Here is a 23,721-nt window from a genome sequence, read left to right as displayed (position 1 = left end):
ATTTGACTACAAGACCAGTTTTTAACTTTGTCGGATTTGCATAAGTCGTTTGAAGTATATTGTGATACTTGTGGTCGTAGTCTGGATGCGGTCTTAAAGCAAGAAGGCCAATGTCATTGCCTATGAGAGCCGATTGTTTTCAAGGCCAATAATTGACGGTACAAACATGTGAGAAAGAGCTTTTGGTGGCTATCCAAGCTCTTATTCAGTGGCGACATTACCTACTCGAAGCCGATTTTACGGTTTTTTCACAGATGATGGGAGTTTACGCTACTTCTTGTCATGGAAGTAGCTATCGGAAAAAGCAGATGCGGTGGGCAAACATCTTGTCACAGTTTACTTCCAGATTGTCCATGTGCAGGGACACAAGAAATTGGTGCCAAATACTTTGTCCTGAAAGCCGTTGGTTCTAGCTATTTCCGCGATACATTATAGAAACTTCGAGGATATGGTCGATCAGTACGCCACAGAACAGATTTTGCACATGTATTCAATTGAATACAGAAAGGGGAGATAGTAGCGGACCATTCCATTTGGGATGGCTACTTGATGAAGAAAACCATGTTGTGTGTTACACAGCCATTGAGGGAAAAGGTTCTAACCAAATCCACCGTCCGCCTTTTACAGGTTACCGCGGCATTGCTACCACCTTGAAAGAGGTAGAGAGATACTTTTTTTTGGCAAAGACTCAAGAAGGATGTGGACGAGTTTGTGCGCAGTTGTTTGGTATGCCAAAAGGTCAAGTTTGACAGGCATAAAGCACAGGGATTGTTACAGCCTTTGCCCATACCCACCCGCCCCTGGGAAAGTATTACAATGGATTTCTTCTCCCGAGAACACAGTGTGGGCACGATTGTTTATTGCCCAGGTCTTCAAGATTACATGGCATGCTTGGGACAATTGTCTCCTACAGGGACCCCAGGTTCACGAGTTTTAGACGGCTATTTGGGAGAACATAGGCACGCGGTTGCAGTTCTCGTCATCGTTCCACCCGCAAACTGACGGGCAATCAGAGATTGCTAATTCACTGAGACACGATTAACTCTTTGATGGGGAAGGTGCCATTTGAGATTCTTGAATTTGCTATGAAGGTTCCACCCTTCCTTAGCGCGAAAGATAAGATTTTTCTTTGAAGTCGACCAGTTCACGAGGGACTTGGTCCGAAAGGCTTTGCAAAAATCTCACGAAAGACAGAAAAAGGCAGCAGATTGCCATCATCGCGATTTAAAATTGAAGGAGAATGATTTGGTGCCCTTACATTATGGGAAGGCACGCCCGAGAAAGCAAAAAAGGGAAAGGAGCGGCTTCTTTGAAAGCTTAGCATGAGATAGTGTGAACCTTTCCAAACTTTCTGAAAAGATAAATGATGTCTCCTTTGGACTGAAGCTGCCACAATACTTGAAGGATTCACAATATTTTTCATGTGAGTCTCTTGAAGCCTTTTGAAGGCGATGTGCCTGTTGATGAACAACCCGAAATGGACGAATACGAGCAGAAACTCGTTCCAGAACAGACATTGGCACAGAAAGAAAGAAAGAAGGTAAAGCAAACTAACGGTTTTTGGATTAATTCAAGACGTACTTCACATTGGATGCGAAGCGAATGGAGGAGGAAGACCTAGCAGATATTCCTTGGAATGAGAATCTTTGCCTTGAAGCTTTTGGTTTAGCATAGTCTATTCCAAATGGAACCCAGAATTCAGCTTGGCCGGAGATTTGGTGCAGTGGGTTTGCACAAGACGGGAGTTACTCCGCTCCTTTGTCAACAGATGCCTCGATTTTTGAATACTAGAGTCATTGATGTCTCTTTGAGCTTCAGGGATGATGTCTCTTTGAGCTTCAGGGATACTGAGAGCTGACAGTATTCTGCTGGATGACTGTATGAAATGGAATTCCGGAATATGAAATTGATTCGTTCTTGACTTGTTTTTTTAAGTGCAGGAAATGATAGACGAAATGATTGCAGCATTTTGGTCTAAATGATCTCGAATAGACATGGTTGCAATAGGGGTTAGTCAATCGGGCATCTATGAGGTCCCGACTGGATCTAGATGCGATTGCTAACAGCATTGCAGATAAATCATGGTCTAAGATCTGAATGAATAATGAATGTGATTTGTCATATGATATCCTGAGATGTCTAGTGATGTCCTGTGATGTGACTGTCAATTGGTACATGTGCTAGATGTGTGTTCCTAGTGCGTAGGTACTACCAGTCAATGTCTGCTAAGACAGTTTATGGCTTCTGTCTGTTTTGCAGGCGTAATCGAGGGCGATTACAATGTTTTCAAGAGGGGGGTATGTCACAAACTGATGACGTGGCTGCCAAGTGCCACCCTTTGGCATGCGCTATGATGATGTGGCTGCCCTGTGGGAACCCCGGAGAGCAAAATGCTGACATGTCTGATTGTCTCGGAAAATGCGGAGGACTTGCCACGTGGCAGCAGTACGAACGTCTGTGATTCCCGGCGCTTTTTGTGGGTTGATGCAGGGTAGATTTTGGCATGCTTTTTGGCTACGCATGTTGGGAGAAAGAGAGAGCTTTTCTGCTTTATTTTTAAAAAGCTAATTATGGACAGCTTTTTGGGACTTGCTTTTATTTTACAAGCAAGAGAGAGAAAGAGCCTTTGCTTTATTTGGGCTTTTGATTTTCAGCTCTTGGGACTCTGCTTTTTGCATCCCTTGTACTCTTTAAATATGTGGGTAGGCCACCCACAACTCAGAGCATCTGGACGCACAGTCTGAGTGTGAGCGCATACTCGCACTCTTGTACTTTGAACACAGATTAATACAAAAAAAAATTACCGAGACGCCAATCTTTGGGGCCAATATCTCTAGGCACGGAACTCCGTCAGGGCAATGTCGAATAAATTGTGAACTATGAATTGTTTTGGACTGGTTAATTGGTGTTGTCGCGGTAGATTCTTGACTTGGAGTGTCCAAGTCTGTTACAGCTACTCATCACTTTGTGACATTCCCAACCATTTAACAATCACATCCAGACCACGCTAGTCTTTTCACGGATGTCTTGATGTCACAAAGTGATAACGTGGCATGACCTTAAAAACAGACTCCAGATAGAGAGGGGTCGAAGCCCTAGTGAAAGATACAGAAGACGTTATATCAACTTGCAGAATCAATCGGAGAGGCCAAAAATAAAAGGACACCAATTTTTTTAAGTTGTACCAACCTATGGGGTCCTGTCCGATGGGGCCCAAGGGACAAAAGGCTAAATGAAGCATAGAAGGCTTAATGACATGGCAGTTGTACGGAACCCACGAATTGCGTTGCTAACGTGGCAAACCGTACGGACCTCTGCGATTTGCAGTGCTGACGTGGCACCTGTACAGATTTCCCGCAAAACGCGCTAGCAGCCCTAGCACTAGCTTTTGGGCCAGAATGCTTTTGAGCCTGATAGTTTTCGGGCTCCACTTTTGGGCATCCTTTATACTATTTATAAAGAACCCACAGCCTCACTCTGCAAGGGATTAGGACACAGAGTCTGAGAGCAGAGGTCCCTCGAGAGTTGTACTTTGCTGTGAGCAATAATAAAGAAATACCGAGAGGGACGCAAGTCTTTGGGGCCAGTGCTTCGACACGAAACTCCATAGTGTCGTGCCCCTCTCTCTCTCTCTCTCTCTCTCTCTCTCTCTCTCTCTCTCTCTCTCTCTCTCTCTCTCTCTCTCTTTTGGAAAAAGTCAGGGCTGTATATTACTGAGTACAATATAATCCCCAGCGGATGCCAAAATAGCCTATCACGTGGGGTGTACAAACTGAATGTAAGGAGGAGAGCCACTATAGTGACAACTCGACTAGAACAATCTCATGGTGGTCGGTGTGACGAGTGGAGGAGAAACCACCGAGGAGGGGCATAATGCCACGTAATCTGGCCACCTGTAAGTGTGAAGAAGAGTGGGGGTCGTGCCCACGCCGATGGAAGGCAAATCGGCGAGCCTCGGCTGCTCGAGATGTACCTGAGGAAGAATCCCACTGCCAAATCAGGGTGTAAATGATGTCCAGCCAAATGGCAATGAGGGTATCCTGAAGGAGCTGTGGAGCCGCACTTAGAATGTGGAGACAACGAGCTCTCTAAACATTCCATAGTGTAATACTAGTGATGACTAAAAAAACTTCATCACGTGTCTGAGAATCCCCCTGCCAAGCAATCTGTGGTAGCATAGCCAAAGTCTTTCGCCGATAACCAGCCGAGGTAAGCATAAAGGCTGGATCTGTGTCTGAGCCCTCGTAGAAAAGATGGGGGCAGGGCAACGGCATCAACCATGAGACAGATCCCCAAGTAAGAAATCCATGCTGAACACCTGCTCTGCTAACTGCAAGCCACACTACATGGGAAGTTGAGCATGACCAAAGACAGTGTGCAGGTGACTCAAGTAGTCGCAAAGGACAGCGAGTACATAACGGATCATGTCCCATAGTAGCTAGCCAAGTCCCAACTGGAAGTCCCGCATGTGCAATCATCCACATGAAAAAAGAAATACGACGAGCCTCATGTAAATCCCAGATGGCGGACCAAAACTGCTGCACACAGGCATGGGAGAGGCTTGAATGTAACCAGAAACGCATACGAGTGGGCTGCTCTGGCTGCTGTCTCATCAATGCTAACCGTCCAATCCTGACAGTGTACTCAAAGAAGGATACAGGTGCACCGGTGGGGTCAGAGTGAGGCCAATGCCACTCTCCTGGGTCCCAATAAAGCTGAGATAGGGCACGACCCTCCCACACCCAAAGCCTCCAAAGTGCAGCATCAACGGAAGCGAAACGGGGGTCAACACAACGACGCTTCTCGCGGGAGCCAACTACTCTGATGGCCCCCCATCGAGCTTCGGGAAGGACAAGCTACGGAGAGGTGGCATCATATGTCAATCTAGCATGAATCCCCTGAGACTGGTCAGTATCAACTGTGAATAGCATGGTGTCTAAACGAACTAATAAGAGAGTGCTCTGAGCAAAGAGGCCTTCCCAACCACAATGGGGAGGCATCTGAACCGTGCCTCTCATGACTGCATCCCACTGTGAAGGAACGGCGGAATCAATCTCAAGCAGTCTGTCTGTCACCCCACGACCAATGTCATAATGTTCTGCCACAAAATCAGCATCCAGCATAAGTGTCTCATGAAACAACCTCCTGATCGATAAGGTATGGAGCCGTAGGTACTGGCATGGTCAAGCCACAAAATGCATGACTCTGAGCACGAAGAAAGTCGGATATACTCTCTCCTACAAACACATACAGATATGCTGCTAGAGGACATCCCTGACGGACAGATAGAGAAAGCTCAAAACTGCGACTGACACGGCCACCAATAGTAATAGCACTGCTGGCAGTCCTAAAGAGAGCGGAAATGCCTGAGATCCATCTCGAAGGGAAACCCATCTTGGCTAAAGTTCCTTCAAGAAAGTCCCACTCAACACGATCGTATGCTTTCTCGAAGTCAAGGATGAAAAAAGCGAGAGGCTCAGAAGATAATCTGGCCCACTCTACTGCCTCATAAAAAGTGAAGATATTATCCAGGATGCATCGATCCATGACAAAGCCTGTCTGAGAAGTATGAATAATATATGGTAAGAACGGCCGCAAGCAATGGCTGATCATTAACGCTAATATCTTATAGACCGAAGGGAGTAGGGTAATAGGTCTCCACTGTCGGAGCTGAGTGGTGTCACCCCCCTTCGGAATAAGAGATATGAGACCTGAACAAAGATCCAGATGCATTTATCCTGATGCAAAGATGTCCTGACAACCGCGAAGCAGTGGTATATGCAATACATCCCAATATGTCAAAAAGAAAGCTCTAGTGAGGCCATCCTCTCCTAGACAGGAGGATGGATCAAGACTCTCTATAGCAGCATGGAGCTCTGCAAGTGTGAAGGGTGCCAACAAGATCTCTGCCATAGTGTCTGTACAACGGTGTCGCGTGTGATGCCAGATATGCTCACGGGCAAGTAAAACCTCAGTAGTGCATACATCAACAGTGAACAATGTCTCAAAATAATCTGCAGACATATCAAGTATAACATCAGGATGCATATGTAGTGTCCCTTGAGCATCGCACAAAGTCCGAAGGGTGGTGCCAGGAGGGCGCTCTTTATGCGCAGCGAAGAAGTCTTTATTCATTCGATTAGCTTTAGCTATCCAATGAGATATTGAAGCATGATGAGTGAACTCAGACCTAGCCTCCTGTACGCGACGAATCTCCTCTGTGAGCTGTTTGTCTGTCTAGCAGCGAGATATGCATCCTGAGGCCACTCCTAAAGCAAGCGCTAAATGGAACCAAGAGGGATGTGAAGATCAGACTCCCGTACTCTCAACTGATGATGAATAATAGCGGTCTGATCACGGCAGGAAATACTAGGCTCAGTAATACAATGAGCAAGAAACTCTCCAGGGGGTCCACAATAAGAAGCATCCGTGGACCATAAGTCACGAATCTGCTGCTGCAATACTGAAGTGGTGAGAACACTGTTAGGGATGCGGCAGCCTTGTCTCTGTGCAGAGGATCTAGTGAAGGAGATAAACAATGAGATGGGTAAATGATCTGAGAGGCTGGTCCCTCTCCATATAGTAGTGGATCCGCCTAGAGCTGCTGCCCAAGGGCCAATGTAAAAACGATCAAGTCGCTCTAATAATCTCCCCTGCTGTCTCTGAAACCCCCAAGAGTAATGAAGTGTAGCAGGGTGGTGACCAAAAGAGGGTATGTGCCAAGCGTCAACACCTTGAATAGCTAGAAGAAATCGATCCCAAGCTAGCTGCTCATCGGGAGAGATGGATAATAGAATTGGAGGTGTGATGGCTTGAAAATCAGAGTCGCTCTCAACGTTGTTGAAGTCACCTCCAACAACCCAAGAGTCTACAGCACGTAGAACAGCAGCCAAAGAGGACCAAAATGTAGCCCTCTCCGAGTAGTAGTGGGTGCATAGACTGACATAAAACCAATGATAGATTCTCGAATCCGAATAGAAACATAAACTGCTCTGCCAGTGACAAGGGTGCCATGCTGCTGAACTGAGGCCAAGTAACATGGTCCCACTGAGATGCATACACCGCAACTCTGTCCATGAAGGCCCAGAGCAAGCTCCCAAAAAGTGCGGGCACCCGAGGGCATGAGATTGCCAAAGGGAGTGGCAATCTTATGCTCCTGTACTAGCAATATATCCACACTGTCCACTACATAAGCGTGTAAATCTCTGCGAAGTAAAAGCTTACAGGAACCTTTTACCTGAGAAGTCTGTAAACCATTAGCATTTCAAGAAACTACATGTAAATCCTTAGACTGCATGAACGAGTTTGAATAGCATCTGACTAACTGCGCATCTTCTTGGAGGCAGCTGGGCCATCCAAGGGGTGAGCTTGAGGCGATAGGAAAGCTACTCGCAAGCCCTCTCTAAGATATGGTGTCTCATTGCACAACTGCGGACCTCAGCTTGTTCACATTGCATTACCGATGCTGCAGCTTTGACACCCCAAATGCGCATAGACATAGGAAGCACCACATCTGAGGATACATGAATGACCATAGGCAATGAATAGCAAGCATAAACATCACTCCACTCCATAGCACCCATACATGAAGGGTAGTGAGGGGACAAAACATCAGGAGCGGAAGTAGACAACCATAAATGAAGCTGAGCCATAGTCTGTGCGTGCACAAAATGTAGAACCTGATCCTCAGACCATTCCTGAGCAGCGTGGAATGGAAGGAAAAGGGAAGGGGTAGGCTGAGAGCGACTGCCTATTAAAGAGGGAGCACAACCTGTCTTGTGATGCATAAGAAAGAGTTGCACCCGCAATGGCCCTTCTGAGTCACCGCACATCTCAGCCCGATGAGTGCCCCAGGAAAGAGGGCAAGAGCTGAGAAAACTGCGTGAGACGTAAGTATGAGCTGCTGAGGGAGGGGGAGGACCAGAAGGCGGAGGGGGGAGAGTAAGGGCGAGAGGAAGAGGAGGAGAAGGGAGAGGTAGTAGCGGTGAATGATCCATCTGCATGGGAACAGGGACCTCGGGAAGAGGGGAAGGAGTGGGCGGGGGAACTGCAGGTGAAGGAGGAGCTGGTAGCAGAGGTAAGTGATCTTGTCGCAAAGAAGAAGAATGGCAAGGAGATGCAGGGGGTAAGGGGGTGGTGAGAGGGAGCAAGAGAGGTAACACTGGGAGCTGGCTGCGTTGTTGGTTGCTGACGAGGACGGAAGGAATGATTACGACCCACTGTCTGCAATGCTGCCTCAGTGGGAGCTGAAGCGGAGGGAGGAACATGGAGGACCGTAGCTCGAGGAGCGCCTGTAGGCTGCTGAGGTGCTTGAGTAGTAGATGGGAAAGGAGGACGAACCGGCTGTTGACGCTGACCACAAGGCTTAGCATGACTGCCGCGGGCCGGCTGTTGTTGCTGCCGATGTCGTGGCAGGGTGGGACAATCTCGCCCCAAGTGTCCCATCTCGTGACAGCGTAAGCACTGTCCAGGGCGGCCAGTGACTACCATACGGAGAGAGTAGTCTCGATCGCGCACAGCCACAATAACTCTATCTGGTAATGAAGTATCCCCAAACACCAAGACCTGAATGCGAGGTGGGCCAGATAAGAAGATGCAGGATCCTGGAACTACCGTGCCAAAATGAGCAGCAATCATCTGGAGAAGATGTTCGTCGATAAAATGGAGAGGCGTATCCGAGAAGGAGAGCGTCAGAGGGAATAAGGTGTCGACACACTCTCTCTCTCTCTCTCTCTCTCTCTCTCTCTCTCTCTCTCTCTCTCTCTCTCTCTCTCTCTCTCTATCTAAATGATGACATGGCAGATTCGCCTGAAAACTGACAAGATTCAAAGATTATAAGTTGTTCCAACTTATAGGGTCTCGCCGGATGGGGCCCTAAGAAATTCACAAGAATAATATAAAAAAAGATCGCATGAAGGCTGCTGACGTGGCAAGCCGTACAGACAACCCTGCATTTTGCGTTGATTGATGACGTGGCAAATCGCATGGATGGCTTGATGCCCCACCTTTTGTGTAAGGTGCAACGGAAGTGAATGCTCAAGATGAGTGCTCCGAACTGTGCTCAAGGTTCCTTTTACTTACGGAAGGGAGAGCCTTCCGTTCCTTTAGTGAGAGAGTGCAAATGATCACAAACAAAGTGGAAGACACTGTGAATGAAGGTGTTGTGACTGAGAGATAGAGAGAGGAAATACGACACCAGAATGTTGTCAAACCCTCCTCCGAAGGCCCCACTCTCTATGGCGAGAGCGGTCTACTTATGATTGCACAAATCTCTACAATGCTTGGACTTGCCGACAATGTCGACAACGATGAGATGGGCTCAAATCTAAACACGCTAAGGGCTGAAATCTGCAAATCATTATCTGCTGAATTCTGACTCTATGTCGGTGACGATGTCGATGATGACGATGCGATTATGACGCGCTGAAAACGCAGATGCTGAAATCTGTGTCTTCCGGGCTGAATCTGCAAACTACGCTGGATTTGACCGTGCGGCGAGGATCTGCTGCGGGAAGGTGAGATCTACGAGGTTCGGGACTTGTTCTGCTGTGTCTAAGTGCTGAAAACTGAAAATGCTGGTGCTTCTTGGGATTCCGTCGCGATGAATCTGCAAAACGCTGAAGTGTTATGCTGATGCAAAAACACTAGGGCTGAAAATCGTCTACTACGGTGGGAATCTGCTAACGCTAGGGAACCTGCTGTGTTGTTGTCGCCACGGCTGATTTGTTGTGCAAAAATGCCAAGGCTGGTCTGTGTGATGAAAACACAAGGTCCTTGCTTCTGATGCAAAAACGCTAGGCTTGCTGGGGTTCCTGCTAAGAAAGTATACCTAGATGAATCTAGGATAAGCCTGCTAAGAAAGTATTCCTGCTAAGAAAGTGCCCGTTGAACCGAGTTCCTACTGCCTCTTCTGCCCATAAGTGCTAGTGCTTCTATATATACAAGCTTATCAAATTTACCCTACCTAGTTCTCAACAAAAGTCACTTAAAAATAATAAGTGAAAAATGTCAAAAATAGGGAAAATAGGTCTATGCACTGTAAAAATGCTCCTGATGCGTTCTAATGGAAATCAGATGATCAGGATGTGTGCAACCAGAGGATATGCATCTACCCTAAGTGTCTGGACATGCACGGTCTGCGAACACTCACAAAAGTGCCAGAACACTTCCTAAGCTAACTGAACTGAACCGAACCCATGTCATGAAGTAGCTTGTCCACGTACACATAGGGTTAGATGTGCACGTGACATCCCCTCCTTTTCAAAGTGAGATACTGGTACCGAACTGTAAGGCGTCGAGGGAGATCGCCAACAATGTTTGGAATTCTGTGAAGAACTCTTCGCTGGCCCACTCTGATGCGTGGGTCAACGCTTGCTTCTCTGGGCCGCGCCGAAAGCGACACAGTCATATGTGGCTCCTTCAATGCTTCATCTTCGTCTATAGTCATGCGTCCACCTTCTTCAAGAATCTCTGAGGCTGAAAATTCATGAAACCGCTTCCAACACAAAAACATGAACATACCCATTCCATGTAAAGTGACTGGAAAATTTCTAGTCTTGTTTAAAGATTGTGCATGCAATATATGAACATAGAGACGGAGTGCCAAACCGTTCATCAAACACACGCAAACAATGGGATCGAAACTTGACTTTACGATCTAAATCGATCAACTGTGGCAAAACACAATGGAAATGTCTATGCTTGATGCTCAACCCTTCTTTTGCTCTTTTGAAAAATGTGTCACGCCAAGAAAGAGACATGGAATGTAAACTCCTTGAATGCAAACATTTCATCTTTTCATGAATCATCGTATACATCCGTGCTCATTCATGAGTGAATCGTGCTCATCGCACAATATGTCATGCCTATGAAAAGGGATCACATAAGGACGGTGACTAAAATACAAGAAAGCATCACGAATGAAACACTAGAACAATGCGTGCTGACTAATTCATTCGAACACGTAATACTTCCTGTGGGGGGTTCTTTGGACCTCGACTCGAGAGCCAAGATCGGTTCTTCGTGATCGATCAAATCTGCAACGAGGTTAGCTTCGCTAGAAAAAGCATCAACTAAACCATCATCCTGGTGAACAATCACATCATCTTCCTGCAAAATCATCATGCTTGTGAGAAATCACATCTTGATCGTGCAAATCATCATGCTCATCATTATACTTATCATCATGCTTGTCATTATCATGCAAATCATGTGTGTCATGCTTTGGAGAAGACGAGACTGAGAGAGTCTCCTTCTCCTGAATTCTTTCAATCTTTGCATGCACATTAGAAATGAGAGATGAAGAATGAACAACTTGCTCTCCACGAATGACAAGGGGAGAGTCACTTTTGGCATTGAAAGTGAACGTATTTTCCGCCCAATCAACGAGGGTTATGTTCACGAAACCATCGAATGTCCAAGAGCATATCACATCCTGAAAGAGGAGAGACTACAAATTTTCTGCGGAAGGACACTTGTTGAACAGTGAACAAAACATCAAGGCACTCTTGCGTGATGAGAGAGTCCATACCGGGAGAAGCCAGACACCTCGAAAGGAGATGTCTTGCGAACCTCCAAGCAGGCTCTTTCGACAAGAGAGTCACTAATCAAATCATGCATACTGCCTGAGTCAAACAATATGACAAAGCGCTGACCATTCACATGACCATAACACTTAATGAGAGACTCATCAATGGAAGGATCATGAGAGACTTGGGTCACACTCGTGTTCTCATTTATTGCATTGACAGAGGAAGTGGGTTCTGTGGGTTCTTTAGATTCGTTCGATTCAAGCTTAGGACATGTTCTTTTTATGTGACCCTTGATGTGACAATGAAAACAACGACCTTCCTTAGAATAAGTGCTTTGCTCTTCCGATGTGATGTATCCTCCTAAAATTCCTTGTTCTACCTTTTCATCTGGAGTGAGCTTAGGTTTAGCAATTGTGTTAGCTTTACCCTTAGGTTCACTTGGAGAGTTCTTTTCTGAGACTATTCTATTGGAAGATTGGTTAGAAGAGTTACCGTTCTTACCAGTCTTACCGTTCTAAGGAGTGTGAGAAGTCTGAGAGGTACTTGTCGAAGTCTTGTTTTCCTTAGGCTTTCCCTTGTTGTGCTTCATCTCTTGCACAAAAGCAATCGCTACCCGCTTGTTGAGATCGATTGGATCAAGTACCTCCACATCAAACTTGATATACTCGTCCAATCCATAAAGGAATGCCTCTTTGCGCTCTGTATCCAATTTGCGTAATTGAGTGTCGAGCTGCAAAAACACGATTAGAGAAAGACATAACTGGCATACCATTTTGCTTGAGACTGCGCCAATCGTCTTTCAACGGTGCTAGGTACTGTGGTGGCATAAACCGCACCTTGAGCATGTCTTGAAAGTCTGCCCAATTGAAAGAAGGGGCATGCCATCCTCGGCTTCCTCTAGGTGCACGGTCAACTGCGCTTCTTGCCATGCGTGGTACCAATTAATGGCATCACCGGCAAGGTACATAGCTATCGTCAAAACCTTGCTATTTCCTGTCTTCTTAGTTGCCGCAAAATAAGCATTAAATTGATGCAACCAAAATTGAATAATCGTAGCATCCAACCATCATACTTACTGAATTGGATCTTCTTTGTGACGGGGTTGTTGGAGTTTAAATCTCGGCCTGCACCACTTGCGGAACTACCAACAAACATCTTTGGTCGGCTCGGATTTCAAGGTGAGAGCCTATCGACCAACTCTTGCATGCATAGGTCTCTCTGCACCTCACGCTCTGCCTCCAAGGCCGCTCGTCTGTCTTCGGCCACCAAGCGCGCTTGCTCACGCTCACGCCCAATAGCTGCCTTTCTTTCTGCTTTTCGTTCATTGCGCTCGTGTTCCAAGGCAACGCGAGTCGCTTCTTGTCGTGCCATCATGTCCATCATCGACTTGACCAAAGCCTCCATAGGATTTGGTGCAAACCGAGTGTAGATGGGGAAGAGGGAGGGTCAAAAAAACCTCCTGGTGGGGAAAGTTCTTCTACTCCGTCTTCATGCTCATCACCTTCATGCAAAGTATCCATTCCGCTTCGGGTGATGACCATACACTGAGATCTTTGGTTCTTAAGTTCACAAAAAACTTGGGTTCTTGTGGGTCTTGGGTTCTTGGGTTGTTGAGGTTCTTGAGTTCTTGAGGGTCTTGAGGTTCTTCTTTAGCTTGCAAGCTGTGTTAGAGATGGATGATCTCTTCACCCGAGCAATACTCTTCCCTACGGGCGCACCCCTTGGCGACCATGCGCTCACACCAAGGTTGCTTTTTCCCACCTCACGTTGACTGGCCAGCCGCTAAGTGCACGGTTCACTCGCAACGAGTGAGAAGAGAGCAAGAGGAGGCTGGACAAGCCCTTCTTTCTTGGGTTTCCTGTCACTCTTCAAAAACACGATTAGTAGTCGACACGCCCAAGAGGACTTGGGTTACATGCGACCGCAACAAGCAAAAAAAAAATTGTGGTTCTTTCCTTGAGTGACACAAAACACTGCCAAAGCTCTAATACCAATGTAAGGTGCAGCAGAACTTAGAAGTGAATGTTGAACTTTACTCAAGATGAGTGCTCTGAACTTTGCTCAAGGTTCCATTTACTTACAGAAGGGAGAGCCTTCCGTTCCTTTAGTGAGAGAGTGCAAATGATCACAAACAAAGTGGAAGACATTGTGAATGAAAGTGTTGAGACTGAGAGATAGAGAGAGAAGAAATACGACACCAGAATGTTGTCAAACCCTCCTCCGAAGGCCCCACTCTCTATGGCGAAAGCGGTCTACTTATGATTGCACAAATCTCTACAATGCTTGGACTTGCCGACGATGTCGACGACGATGAGGACAACGATGAGACTGGCTCAAATCTGAAAACGCTAAGGGCTGAAATTTGCAAATCTTTATCTGCTGAATTCTAACTCTATGTCAGTGACGATGTCGATGGCGACGATGCGACGACGACGCGCTGAAAACGCAAATGCTGAAATCTGCATTTTCCGGGCTGAATCTGCAAACTACGTTGGATCTGATCGTGCGGCGAGTATCTGCTGCGAGAAGGTGAGATCTGCGAGGTTCGAGACTTGTTCTGTTGTGTCTTAAGTGCTGAAAACTGAAAACGCTGGTGCTTCTTGGGATTCCGTCGCAGTGAATCTGCAAAACGCTGAAGTGTTATGCTGATGCAAAAACGCTAGGGCTGAAAATGGTATACTGCGGTGGGAATCTGCTAACGCTAGGGAACCTGCTGTGTTGCTGTCGCCACGGCTGATTTGCTGTGCAAAAACGCCAAGGCTGGTCTGTGTGATGAAAACACTAGGTCCTTGCTTCTGATGAAAAAACGCTAGGCCTGCTGGGGGTCTTGCTGAGAAGGTGCCTGTTGAACCGAGTTCCTGCTGCCTCTTCTGCCCATAAGTGCTAGTGCTAGGTTTCTATATATACAAGCTTATCAAATTTGCCCTACCTAGTTCCCAACAAAAGTCACTTAAAAATAATAAGTGAAAAATGTCAAAAATAGAGAAAATAGGTCTATGCACTGTAAAAATGCTCCTGATGGGTTCTGATGGTGATCATGCTGTGTGCAACCAGAGGATATGCATCTACCCTAAGTGTCTAGACATGCATGGTCTACGAACAGACTCACAAAAGTGCCAGAACACTTCCTAAGCTAACTAAACTGAACTGAATTGAACCCATGTCATAAAGTAGCTTGTCCACGTACACATAGGGTTAGATGTGCACGTGACATTTTGGGCCAAGATGCTTTTGAGTTTGAAGCTTTTCATGTACTGCTTTTGAGAGGCCATGGGCCTTCAAATATGAACCCAGGGCCACTCTTCCACTCAGTTTGCTGACGAGCAGCTGAGCAGAGAGGACCCTCAGACTTTGTAACTTTGCTCAAGCGTTAATATAAAAATAAATACCGAAAGGGGCGCTAGACTTTGGGGCCAATACCTCTGGCACGGAACTACGCCGTGCCGTGTCGACTCTTGATTTGTGAAAAGTTGTGAGGTGTTTTTAAGTGATTCACTCATGTGTCGAGCCAGATTTCTGACTTGGGGTGTCCGAGTCTGTTATAGTGGTATCAGAGCTCAGTCGATTTTTCCTCCCACCGGGAAAATCCGATCTCTTTTACCACGATACACATTGATTCAGGTGACAAATTTCGCAAGAATTAGACGAACCCACCAGACAACTCTGAATCGGGTAGAAACACGAAAATTCTAATGGACGACCAGACAAAGAGTAAAGGCCACCACAACCTACGGAGTATGAACGAATGGAGATGCAACGTCAACACCAAGTTGATGCTTGTGCGGAAGGATAAGAAGGATCCCCAATATGCAAAATTTTTGACCTGGCACCCGATTGATGAGATGCATTCCCGATGGCGTACGGCCATAGATTCACTCTTTAAGTCAACTCTAAAGAAAGCTCTTGTTCCACGGATGTTCACCGAAGATGAACTCACGACATTGTCGAAAGACGAGTCACCCAACTCTTCGGTTATTTGGGTCGTCAGTCTTCTTTTGCGACCTAGCTTACCTTTCTCTTCTTTTCTTATGCCTTGTGACATCTTCGTAGCCCCGATAGCCTCCCCTATCCACTGGCACCTCAATCTAAATAGTTTGAATTCTATGAGGAACCATCAATTGATTCCCCTACATTGTCGGACCCTCAAATGCACTATCATCTAATTCCCTTTCTTCTCCAATCCTCTCATGAACTTGCATTTGGTTTCCTTGGTTTGTCGCAACCCTCGGATGCACTATCATTTAATTCCCTTCCTCCTTCAGAATTCTTTTATGAACTTTCATCCGGTTCCCCTGTTTCATTCTCTTCACAAGAAGACTCTTGCCCAGTTGAGGTGGACACTGGCTTGTCCGTAGGATAGGTCAATGAGCCAGCATGCATTCCAAAACCTTGCTTGGCATGTTCCATAAGTCTCTGAATAGAATCAAACTTCTGTTGCAAACAATATTGTCGGATCTCTTTTGGCAAATCACATCAAAATTGCTCAAGCTGCTCCCTCAAATTGATCCTCCAAAACGAGGATACTGGCAAATAGGTATCCCAAAACCTCTGGTAGTAGTTATCCAATGTATCTTTCTTAGTCATTCTTAATTGATGCTAAGCCATGATGACATCTTCTTCATATTCTTCTGTTATCCACGTTGAAGTCAAAATCCTCTTGAATTTTACCCACTTCGTAGGTGCTTCTCTACGTAACAAAAGAGTAGACCACCATGTTGTGCATTTCCTTTCAAGTAAGATGCCGCTTTTTGCACCTTGAAGTGTTCCGAGAACCGATCTACAGAGAAGGCGATGTAAAACTGTTGTATGAACTCAAGGGCTCAATGAGCGACCTAGTAGCCTGAAAACGTGTCAAATCTGGCTTCCTGAACCCCATCCTTGAGCTCCTTGGTCTTGTTGTTCTCTTTCTCACCGTCGTGAGAGAACGAGCTCTCCTCCTCTGAGATGCTAGATGGCATCGTATGCCTTCTAGACTTTTTCAAACATCTACTTTTCTTGCTTTTCTCCGCTTCTTCCACCTTTTCTCATCCTCTATGGAACGAGAGGAGGACGTACTGTCAAAACTCTCTGAAGATGAAGAAAAATCTGGGTCATCCTCGAAACGAGCATGCTTCTTGGATCTGCTTGCCACCTCGAAAGTCAATTTCCGGCCCAAATAGCCGGGGAAATCCACCGATTTCCTCTTCTTTCGTGCTTTAGGCCTTTTCTTAACTGGTTTGTCTTCTTTTCAAGAGCTATGTCCAACTCTTTCTACGAGTGCATTTTCCAATTATCTGCACTCGCCTTTCCCTTCAACTTTCTTACCGCCTTGAGAGGAAAATCGACGACCTCTTGCCATCTCAAGTGAATCTCATCAATCGGGTAATTCCTCAGATGCTTCACATATTTCGGATTTTGGGAGTACTTTATCAATCTTTTCACACGTGTCAACCTGCAATTGACGTTGTACTCCGCTTTGGCAAAATTCCTCATCGAAAATTTGCCTAAATCTCCATTGGTTTCTATGCTTGGTTTCAACTTTTCTTCATCTCCCCACAAAGGGGTATTGTTTCTGTCAAATTCTTTGTGAGAATCCATGTGTGTTCCAAAAAGGATCGGATCTTTTGTAGAAGAAGAATCATTGTGAGCTCTGATACCACTATTATAGGCTTGGACACTCCAAACGAGAAATCAATAGCAACACACAAATAGAAATTGCAAAATTGCTGAACTTTAAGAGAGAGAGAGAGAGAGAGAGAGAGAGAGTCGACACGCCAGGGGGAGTTTCGAGCAAAGATGGCAAGTTCTGAGCCAAAACCCACTGCCCCCAAAGACTGGCGCCCCTTCGGATATTTCTTTCTTATTGTGCTCACAAGTACAACTCCCGAGGGTCCAACTCTCTCCGAGACGATGCTCACAGAAGAGTGACCCCAAGGGCACTTATAAACCGTACAAGGGATGCCTTAGACCAGAGCCCCAAAAGCACTTGGTCCAAAAGCACCTGCTCTCCAAAAGCTTACACAAAACTGCCCAACAGCCAGTAGTGCAAAACATAGAATTCCATACAGCCTGCCACATCAGCACACCTACAACAAAAAATCCAAAAATCCATACAACCTTTCATCAACGTGATTTACAGACAGCTGAGCCAGAGATCAAGCTTTTGATTTTTACGGTTTTAGGCCCCTCCCCCAGTGCTCCATAGGTTGGGTAGGTTGGTGGGTTAGGTTTAAAAAATTCTCACCCCTTTTTTCTAGGCCCCTCAGTCCCAACTTCTTCAGAGTTCTTCTAGATTCAGTCTCTCTTGTCCATTCGGCCATTTGTCTTCCAGTTGGGCATGCAACATCATCACTTCGTGACAATCACACTGTACTTCAAATGGTTTTCGGCACATCAGGTACAATGAGAGTTCGTTTATGCTTCGGAAATTCTTCAAAGACAATTTGTGAATATCACTTATGTTGTTCCGAGAGAAGACCAAGATATCGTCAAAAAAGATTCCTGTAAATTGTCGATGAGAAAGGAAGATTCGGTCTATCATTCAATTGAAAGTCATCGGAGAATTAGTAAGGCCAAAAGGCGTTACTAAAAACTCATATAATCAGCCTCTTATGTATATCTTCAGGAGCAATACAAATCTGATGATAGCCACTCTTGAGATCTATGCGGCTAAAATTCGTGCTCCTTGTAGCTTATCTAAAATATCAAACAATTCTAGGAATTGGAAATATGTTCTTTATTGTAATCTTGATTAAAGAACGATAATCAATGCACATTCGAAGAGTGTCATCTTTCTTTTGAACAAGCAAAACTCGTGACAGTATGGAGAAGTACTAGGTCGAACAAAATTCTTTTCTAAGAGTTCATACACAAAATTTAATCGTACATATACAAGTATTATTGGGCATTGATAGAGATCTTGCGCTTTCCTTTAAAGGTGACTATGAGCCTTTCTTGAAATTTGTCTAGGTATATACTATATAGTAGTATGAAAAGAGGTACGAAATTCACAGTCTTTGCAAGAAGATGATATCCTATTAATTCTTTCAATTGTCAATAAGATGTATCGCCTGATGCTTTACTTTGTGATAGGCTTCATTATAGCTGAGTTTTACTTGTATCTCTAGAGCCGCGAGCACAATTCAATATGTAGACCTTTGTATTCATTCTATGTTCATGCATGTGTATATGGAGTATATACAGATACCTAGTTCTACACTCCCTACCAGCACTTCTGACATTGATGGAGGTGTTAATAGTATTTAGCTAATGCTATGCATGATGTGCTAATAGTTATATTATCTTCAAGATGACTTCATAGTCACCACAAAGAAATGGAAATGGAGAAAAAGAAATGGAAAAACCAGAGTTTTAAAATTTCGATCGAGGTCAAAACAGCCAAGAAACCATGTTTCCTTCAATTAAGAAATTAACTTAGTGTACAAATTATTATAGGACTCAAAACATACACAGAGCCACCCAAAATGCCCGCAAGACACAATAAGAGTGTAAAGCAGCCACAAGAGTCACTCTCAAGCGCCCATTAAACCTTGCTGAGAGAGAGAGAGAGAGAGAGAGAGAGAGAGAGAGAGTGGTACACACATAGTGCAAAGTCTGCTTGCAAAGCAAAGGCAAGTGTACAAAAATGATACTCATGCTAAAAGATAATTGATTCAGAATAAAAAGTGACACAGATTTGTTACTCCCAAAAAAATAATTAAAAGCACCATTTCTCCTGAAATGGAACTCTCGGAATCAGCTGATTTGTTTCTTCAAGGAAGAAACGGCGTTTCTTGTTACAATGGATGACTCGAAAGAGTATACTACTTGCACTTTTCTTTACAGGTAAATTTGGACTTTATGCACGTATGTCTGTGTAGGTGTGTGTGTGTGCATGGCCTTGCCTCTATAAATACTGTCTTAGAAGTACCTGCAAGTTTTTGGATCGAGCAGCCTCGCCTTCACTCTCCAAGACAGTCTGTTTGGGCCTGCAATCCCCTAGGCACAACACAAAAGCTGAGACTTACAGAATGCAAATGCAGATAAGTGAGTCATCCTGATAACAGTCACAAGCATGCAGTACTGGGGAATGCACCTGAACTTCTTCAAACTTTCCGTAAAGGCAAGCGCAGCTGCTTCCTCGTTTGCAATCTCCTCCCTGAACAGCGGATGCAGACCTTCTTTAGGTAAGCTCTTTGCTCTTCTTGCTGATTCTAAAGATGGAGATGGCTTGGATCTAGAATAGAGATCAAATGCCTTGTTGCAAGACTTTTGCAATGCCAAGAGCTCCATGTTCCCCTCCACAAGACTCCTAAGCTTCTCACTTGTGCTGTCCAAAATTGATTGAGGCAGTCGACCATACACAGTACTACCCCCTTCTGTCACTTCCTTCATCCTTTTCAAAAGTTCCTTGCTATTCCCAGCTAGATCCTCTTCTGTGAGTGCTGGATGAACTGGCTTTGAAAGAAAAAGATGCAGATCCAAGAGGTAAGGAAGCTCGTCTGAGGTAACAAAAGAGAATGCTGATCCCACTCTGCCAGCTCTAGCTGCCCGCCCTACTCTGTGTACAAAGAGTTTAGGCTTCGAAGGAAAATCATAATTGACAACATTATCAAGCAAGGGAATATCAATTCCTCGTGCAGCTACATCAGTAACAAGTAAAAGCATTGTTTTTCTTGCTCGAAACTTCGCAAGATGTATCTTCCTGGCTGTTTGATCCATTGCCCCATACACCACTGACAACTCAAGACCCTCCCTACGCATAAGCTCTTGCAAAAACTCAACGTGATGCTTTGTTGAAACAAAAATCAAGGTTTGCTGATCTGACTTGATATGTTCTCTAACCATATATATCAAAGCTGCAGGCTTCTCATCATGCCGTAAAGTAAAAAAGGCCAGTTTCAGATCAGGACTTATCTTTGTATCAACATCCAAGCGGACAATGTGAGGATCACGAAGGCCAGCTTTGGCAAAATCTGCAAGCAGGCGAGGCATCGTTGCACTGAAAAGTAGTGTTTGCCTGGTCTCAGCAAGGTGAGAAAGTATTTGCCTCAACTGCTCTGCAAAACCCATCTCAAACAAGCGATCTGCTTCATCAAATACGACATACTCTACAGAGCGCAAAGACATTCCTTCCACTTCCGAAAGGTGGTGCATCAGGCGACCAGGAGTTGCCACAATCACATCCGGGTTGTTTGCAAGATCCTCAAATTGTGACTCCATGTTGTCACCGCCAACTAGGACAGCAACTCGAAGATCTTCAAAACACCAAGGTCCAAGTAAGCACATAAGTAAAATAGGACTGAAATTACAATGCATTGACACAACAGACATAAATAGGGAGCACAAAACACCTTTTGTGGAATACGTGGATTCATTGCCAATAACTAAAGCCTCTCATCTGCTCTATATGGAGGATCCCATCAAAAACCCTTGATAGATGATGCATATTGTTTCAAAACCCACCCATTTCACAAAATTAGCAGCCTTGTCAAACTTGAGGAAAGATTCATACTTTCAAAATGCCTTTCAAGCTATCCCTTCCATTCGACATCTAAACAAAGGAAGACCCGTCTCGGGAATATGATTAAATGCAAAGAGATTAAGTGCAAAGGCTTCCGACCAAACAAGTTCCATTATATACATAGAATGTGCAATTCTACAAAAGAATTCAACCCACGAATCCTTCAATCATAAAATAACCCAATCTCTAGAATGTCAAAAAGAAGGAGAAATTCTGCATACGAGCAGCATGTGAATCATCCTACCAGTATAACGACCTAGCTGATTGCAAAACTTGAAAGTTTGCAGGGCAAGCTCTCTTGTAGGCGAGAGAATGATAGCACGAGCACCACCTTTCGACAAATGCATTTTCAATCGCTCGAGCATTGGTATGAGGAAAGCAGCTGTTTTTCCTGAGCCAGTGCGAGCCATTGCTACGACATCATAACCAGCCATCACCAAGGGTAAAGTCTTGCGCTGGATGGGAGTTGGTACCTGATACCCTGTTCTTCTTATACCACGAAAAATGGGTGGGCTCAACCCAAGCGACTCAAATCCGCCTGACTTACCCTTCTTCTTCCCCTTCCTCAAAGGCTGACTCTTTTGCAAGGATGTGGCGCCCTCTGTCACTGGAAACGCCTTCATCCATTCCTCCGCTTCTTCTGCTGCGAATTCTTCGTCTTCTTCCACCTCAGCTGCTTCCATTTCACGCATAACTGAGCAGGCTTGGCGAGAGAGAGAGAGAGAGAGGGGGCTCGGGGGGGGAGAGGAAGCTTTACCTACGAAATTCACACTGAGCAGGCATCCACGTGGAAATACATGAAATAACACATTTGCATCACATTGTAGTTGTTAAGCGTAAAATCAAATACTCATTTTAGGGTAAAGGCCCCAACTTAAGTGCCTTGCCCTGTTGGGGCCATTCTTCTTTAATTTCAACTCGGGTAGACGCTAAAGCTGCGCTGCATCATGTCGTTCCAAGCAAACTTGGCGTTGTTCATTCTGGCAACACATGCAGGTTTTTTGTCGCAAAACACTATTCTCGATGCAAAAGTTCCATTTGGGACAATCGCGTCTCAAAGGAAGGACTACGCAGCTCCTTAATGGGTCAGCCTCCCGTTTCTAAGTTATGTATAAGATTTATAGATCATATACAACCTATACACTTATCATAAGGTCCTTGTCATAGATTGTTGTTCTATACATTTTTTGTGTTGCTCTCCGAAAAAATTATGTCTATTTCTTAAATTATTTTCCATGTAATAATGGATATTCAGTGAGTTTTTAACACCTTTATGCCCATTCCCCATTTCATGGCCGCTTCTCGAACAACAAAAGTGATGTCCTTGGATCATATTTTAGTCAATTTGTTCCCAAAAAAAAATCTTCAAAACCCATAGACCAAATCTTAGCAGCTTGTGAATGTTCTAAGGCTCTTTTCATACTTTAGTCTGAGTCTTTTCATTACCTCTTATTTCGTAGTCCATGTTAGGTTATATACATATATTTTCTCTCTCAAAGCTATAGAGAGAAAATTACTCATAGCCTTAGTTTTTTATTGTCGATTTTAAGTAATCAAAATGACTTTCTATTACTTTCATAGCACTTTAGACTTACCAATAATCAATTATGGTGACATTACCTTACCCTTACATCATGGTTATTCTCAACTATGAATGTATGAAAGGAGAAAAGTTATGTACTGCATTAGATCCACTTATTACGATGAATGACATTCCAAAGTAGTTGCTTAGACTTTTTAATGCTTAGAGTACATGTTTGTTATGAGTGTATTATTAAAACAAATAGGAATAAATCGTTCCACGATAGAATGCTACCCTATTTGGTGCTCACGTGAAAACATTGTATGCATAAGCCAAATAATTGTAAAAATTGAAGACAACAAACAAAGAAAAAGAGATAAAAATTTGACTTCATTAAATAATTCAAACATTATTGTCTTGTTTAACACCCAACCCATGTCTATGGTTGTAATCCTTAATTAAGGAGAGAGAGTTTTTAATTTGAGGTTCCATCAACCATTTTACATCATAAAAAGAGTTAGTCTCAAGCTTGACTAAATACTTATGCAAAACCTTACCGTTGTAGAGGTGGTTATCCTCATGTCACAAAATGACTTCTAGTTGGAATAAGTCATCTCCCTCATCAAAGACATGAGGATCTTTGTGAATTGGCTCTGCCCTTTATATGGCTTTACTAAATCAACATGAAAAGTGTTATGCATCTTTGAGTGGCATGGAAGCTTGAGCTTATAAAGCTAATGAATCTTTTCATGAATTTGGCATGGTATATAGTAAGGTGTAAAATTTACGATGTCTGATTTTCTCACCTTGTCAATCCTTGTTTGTTGTGTGTTGTTGAGCCGTTACAATTATTTCCAGTCATGTGTTGCAATTCAATCTTTGGACACTTGAGCAAAAACCAATCATCATCATTGAATGTGAGAGCATGGTGTTGCTTATCCGTAGCTAGACTTTGTTTATGCTAGAGAAACTTATGACATTTTTAACCTTTTGAAATATACTCTTGAAATCATGCTTAGACTCGTCAATAAAGAAGATCATGCTATGGGTTCTCAAGATAGGAGGAGTCTTAGATCTTCTTTATTAGTCTTGGATGGAGACTTGTCTCTAGTAGAAGTATGCACTTTGTCATTATATTCATATTTTGCAAGTGGTATGTACTTCTT

The 23,721-nt window shown here is 44.4% G+C and overlaps 1 protein-coding gene across 1 annotated transcript in view; it reads right to left on the bottom strand.

Annotated features, from left to right (window-relative positions):
- Positions 1–21,810, bottom strand: part of LOC147438154 (putative DEAD-box ATP-dependent RNA helicase 29) — a 63,048-nt gene extending 41,238 nt beyond the window's left edge. The window contains exons 1-3 of the mRNA XM_086487488.1: positions 21,278–21,810; positions 19,606–20,767; positions 19,441–19,498 (exon numbers count right to left, since the gene is read on the bottom strand). Coding sequence (XP_086343614.1) covers positions 19,441–19,498; positions 19,606–20,767; positions 21,278–21,725 — 1,668 coding nt within the window. The 5' untranslated portion in view covers positions 21,726–21,810. The remainder of the gene's footprint in view (positions 1–19,440; positions 19,499–19,605; positions 20,768–21,277) is intronic.
- Positions 21,811–23,721: the final 1,911 nt, after the last annotated feature.

The sequence above is a fragment of the Adiantum capillus-veneris genome, chromosome 17 (genome assembly GCF_014529385.1).
Source record: "Adiantum capillus-veneris isolate H3 chromosome 17, ASM1452938v2, whole genome shotgun sequence".
Lineage (NCBI taxonomy): Eukaryota > Viridiplantae > Streptophyta > Polypodiopsida > Polypodiales > Pteridaceae > Adiantum > Adiantum capillus-veneris.
Note: the sequence above shows the minus strand (reverse complement) of the source record. Positions and strands in the feature narration are given on the sequence as shown.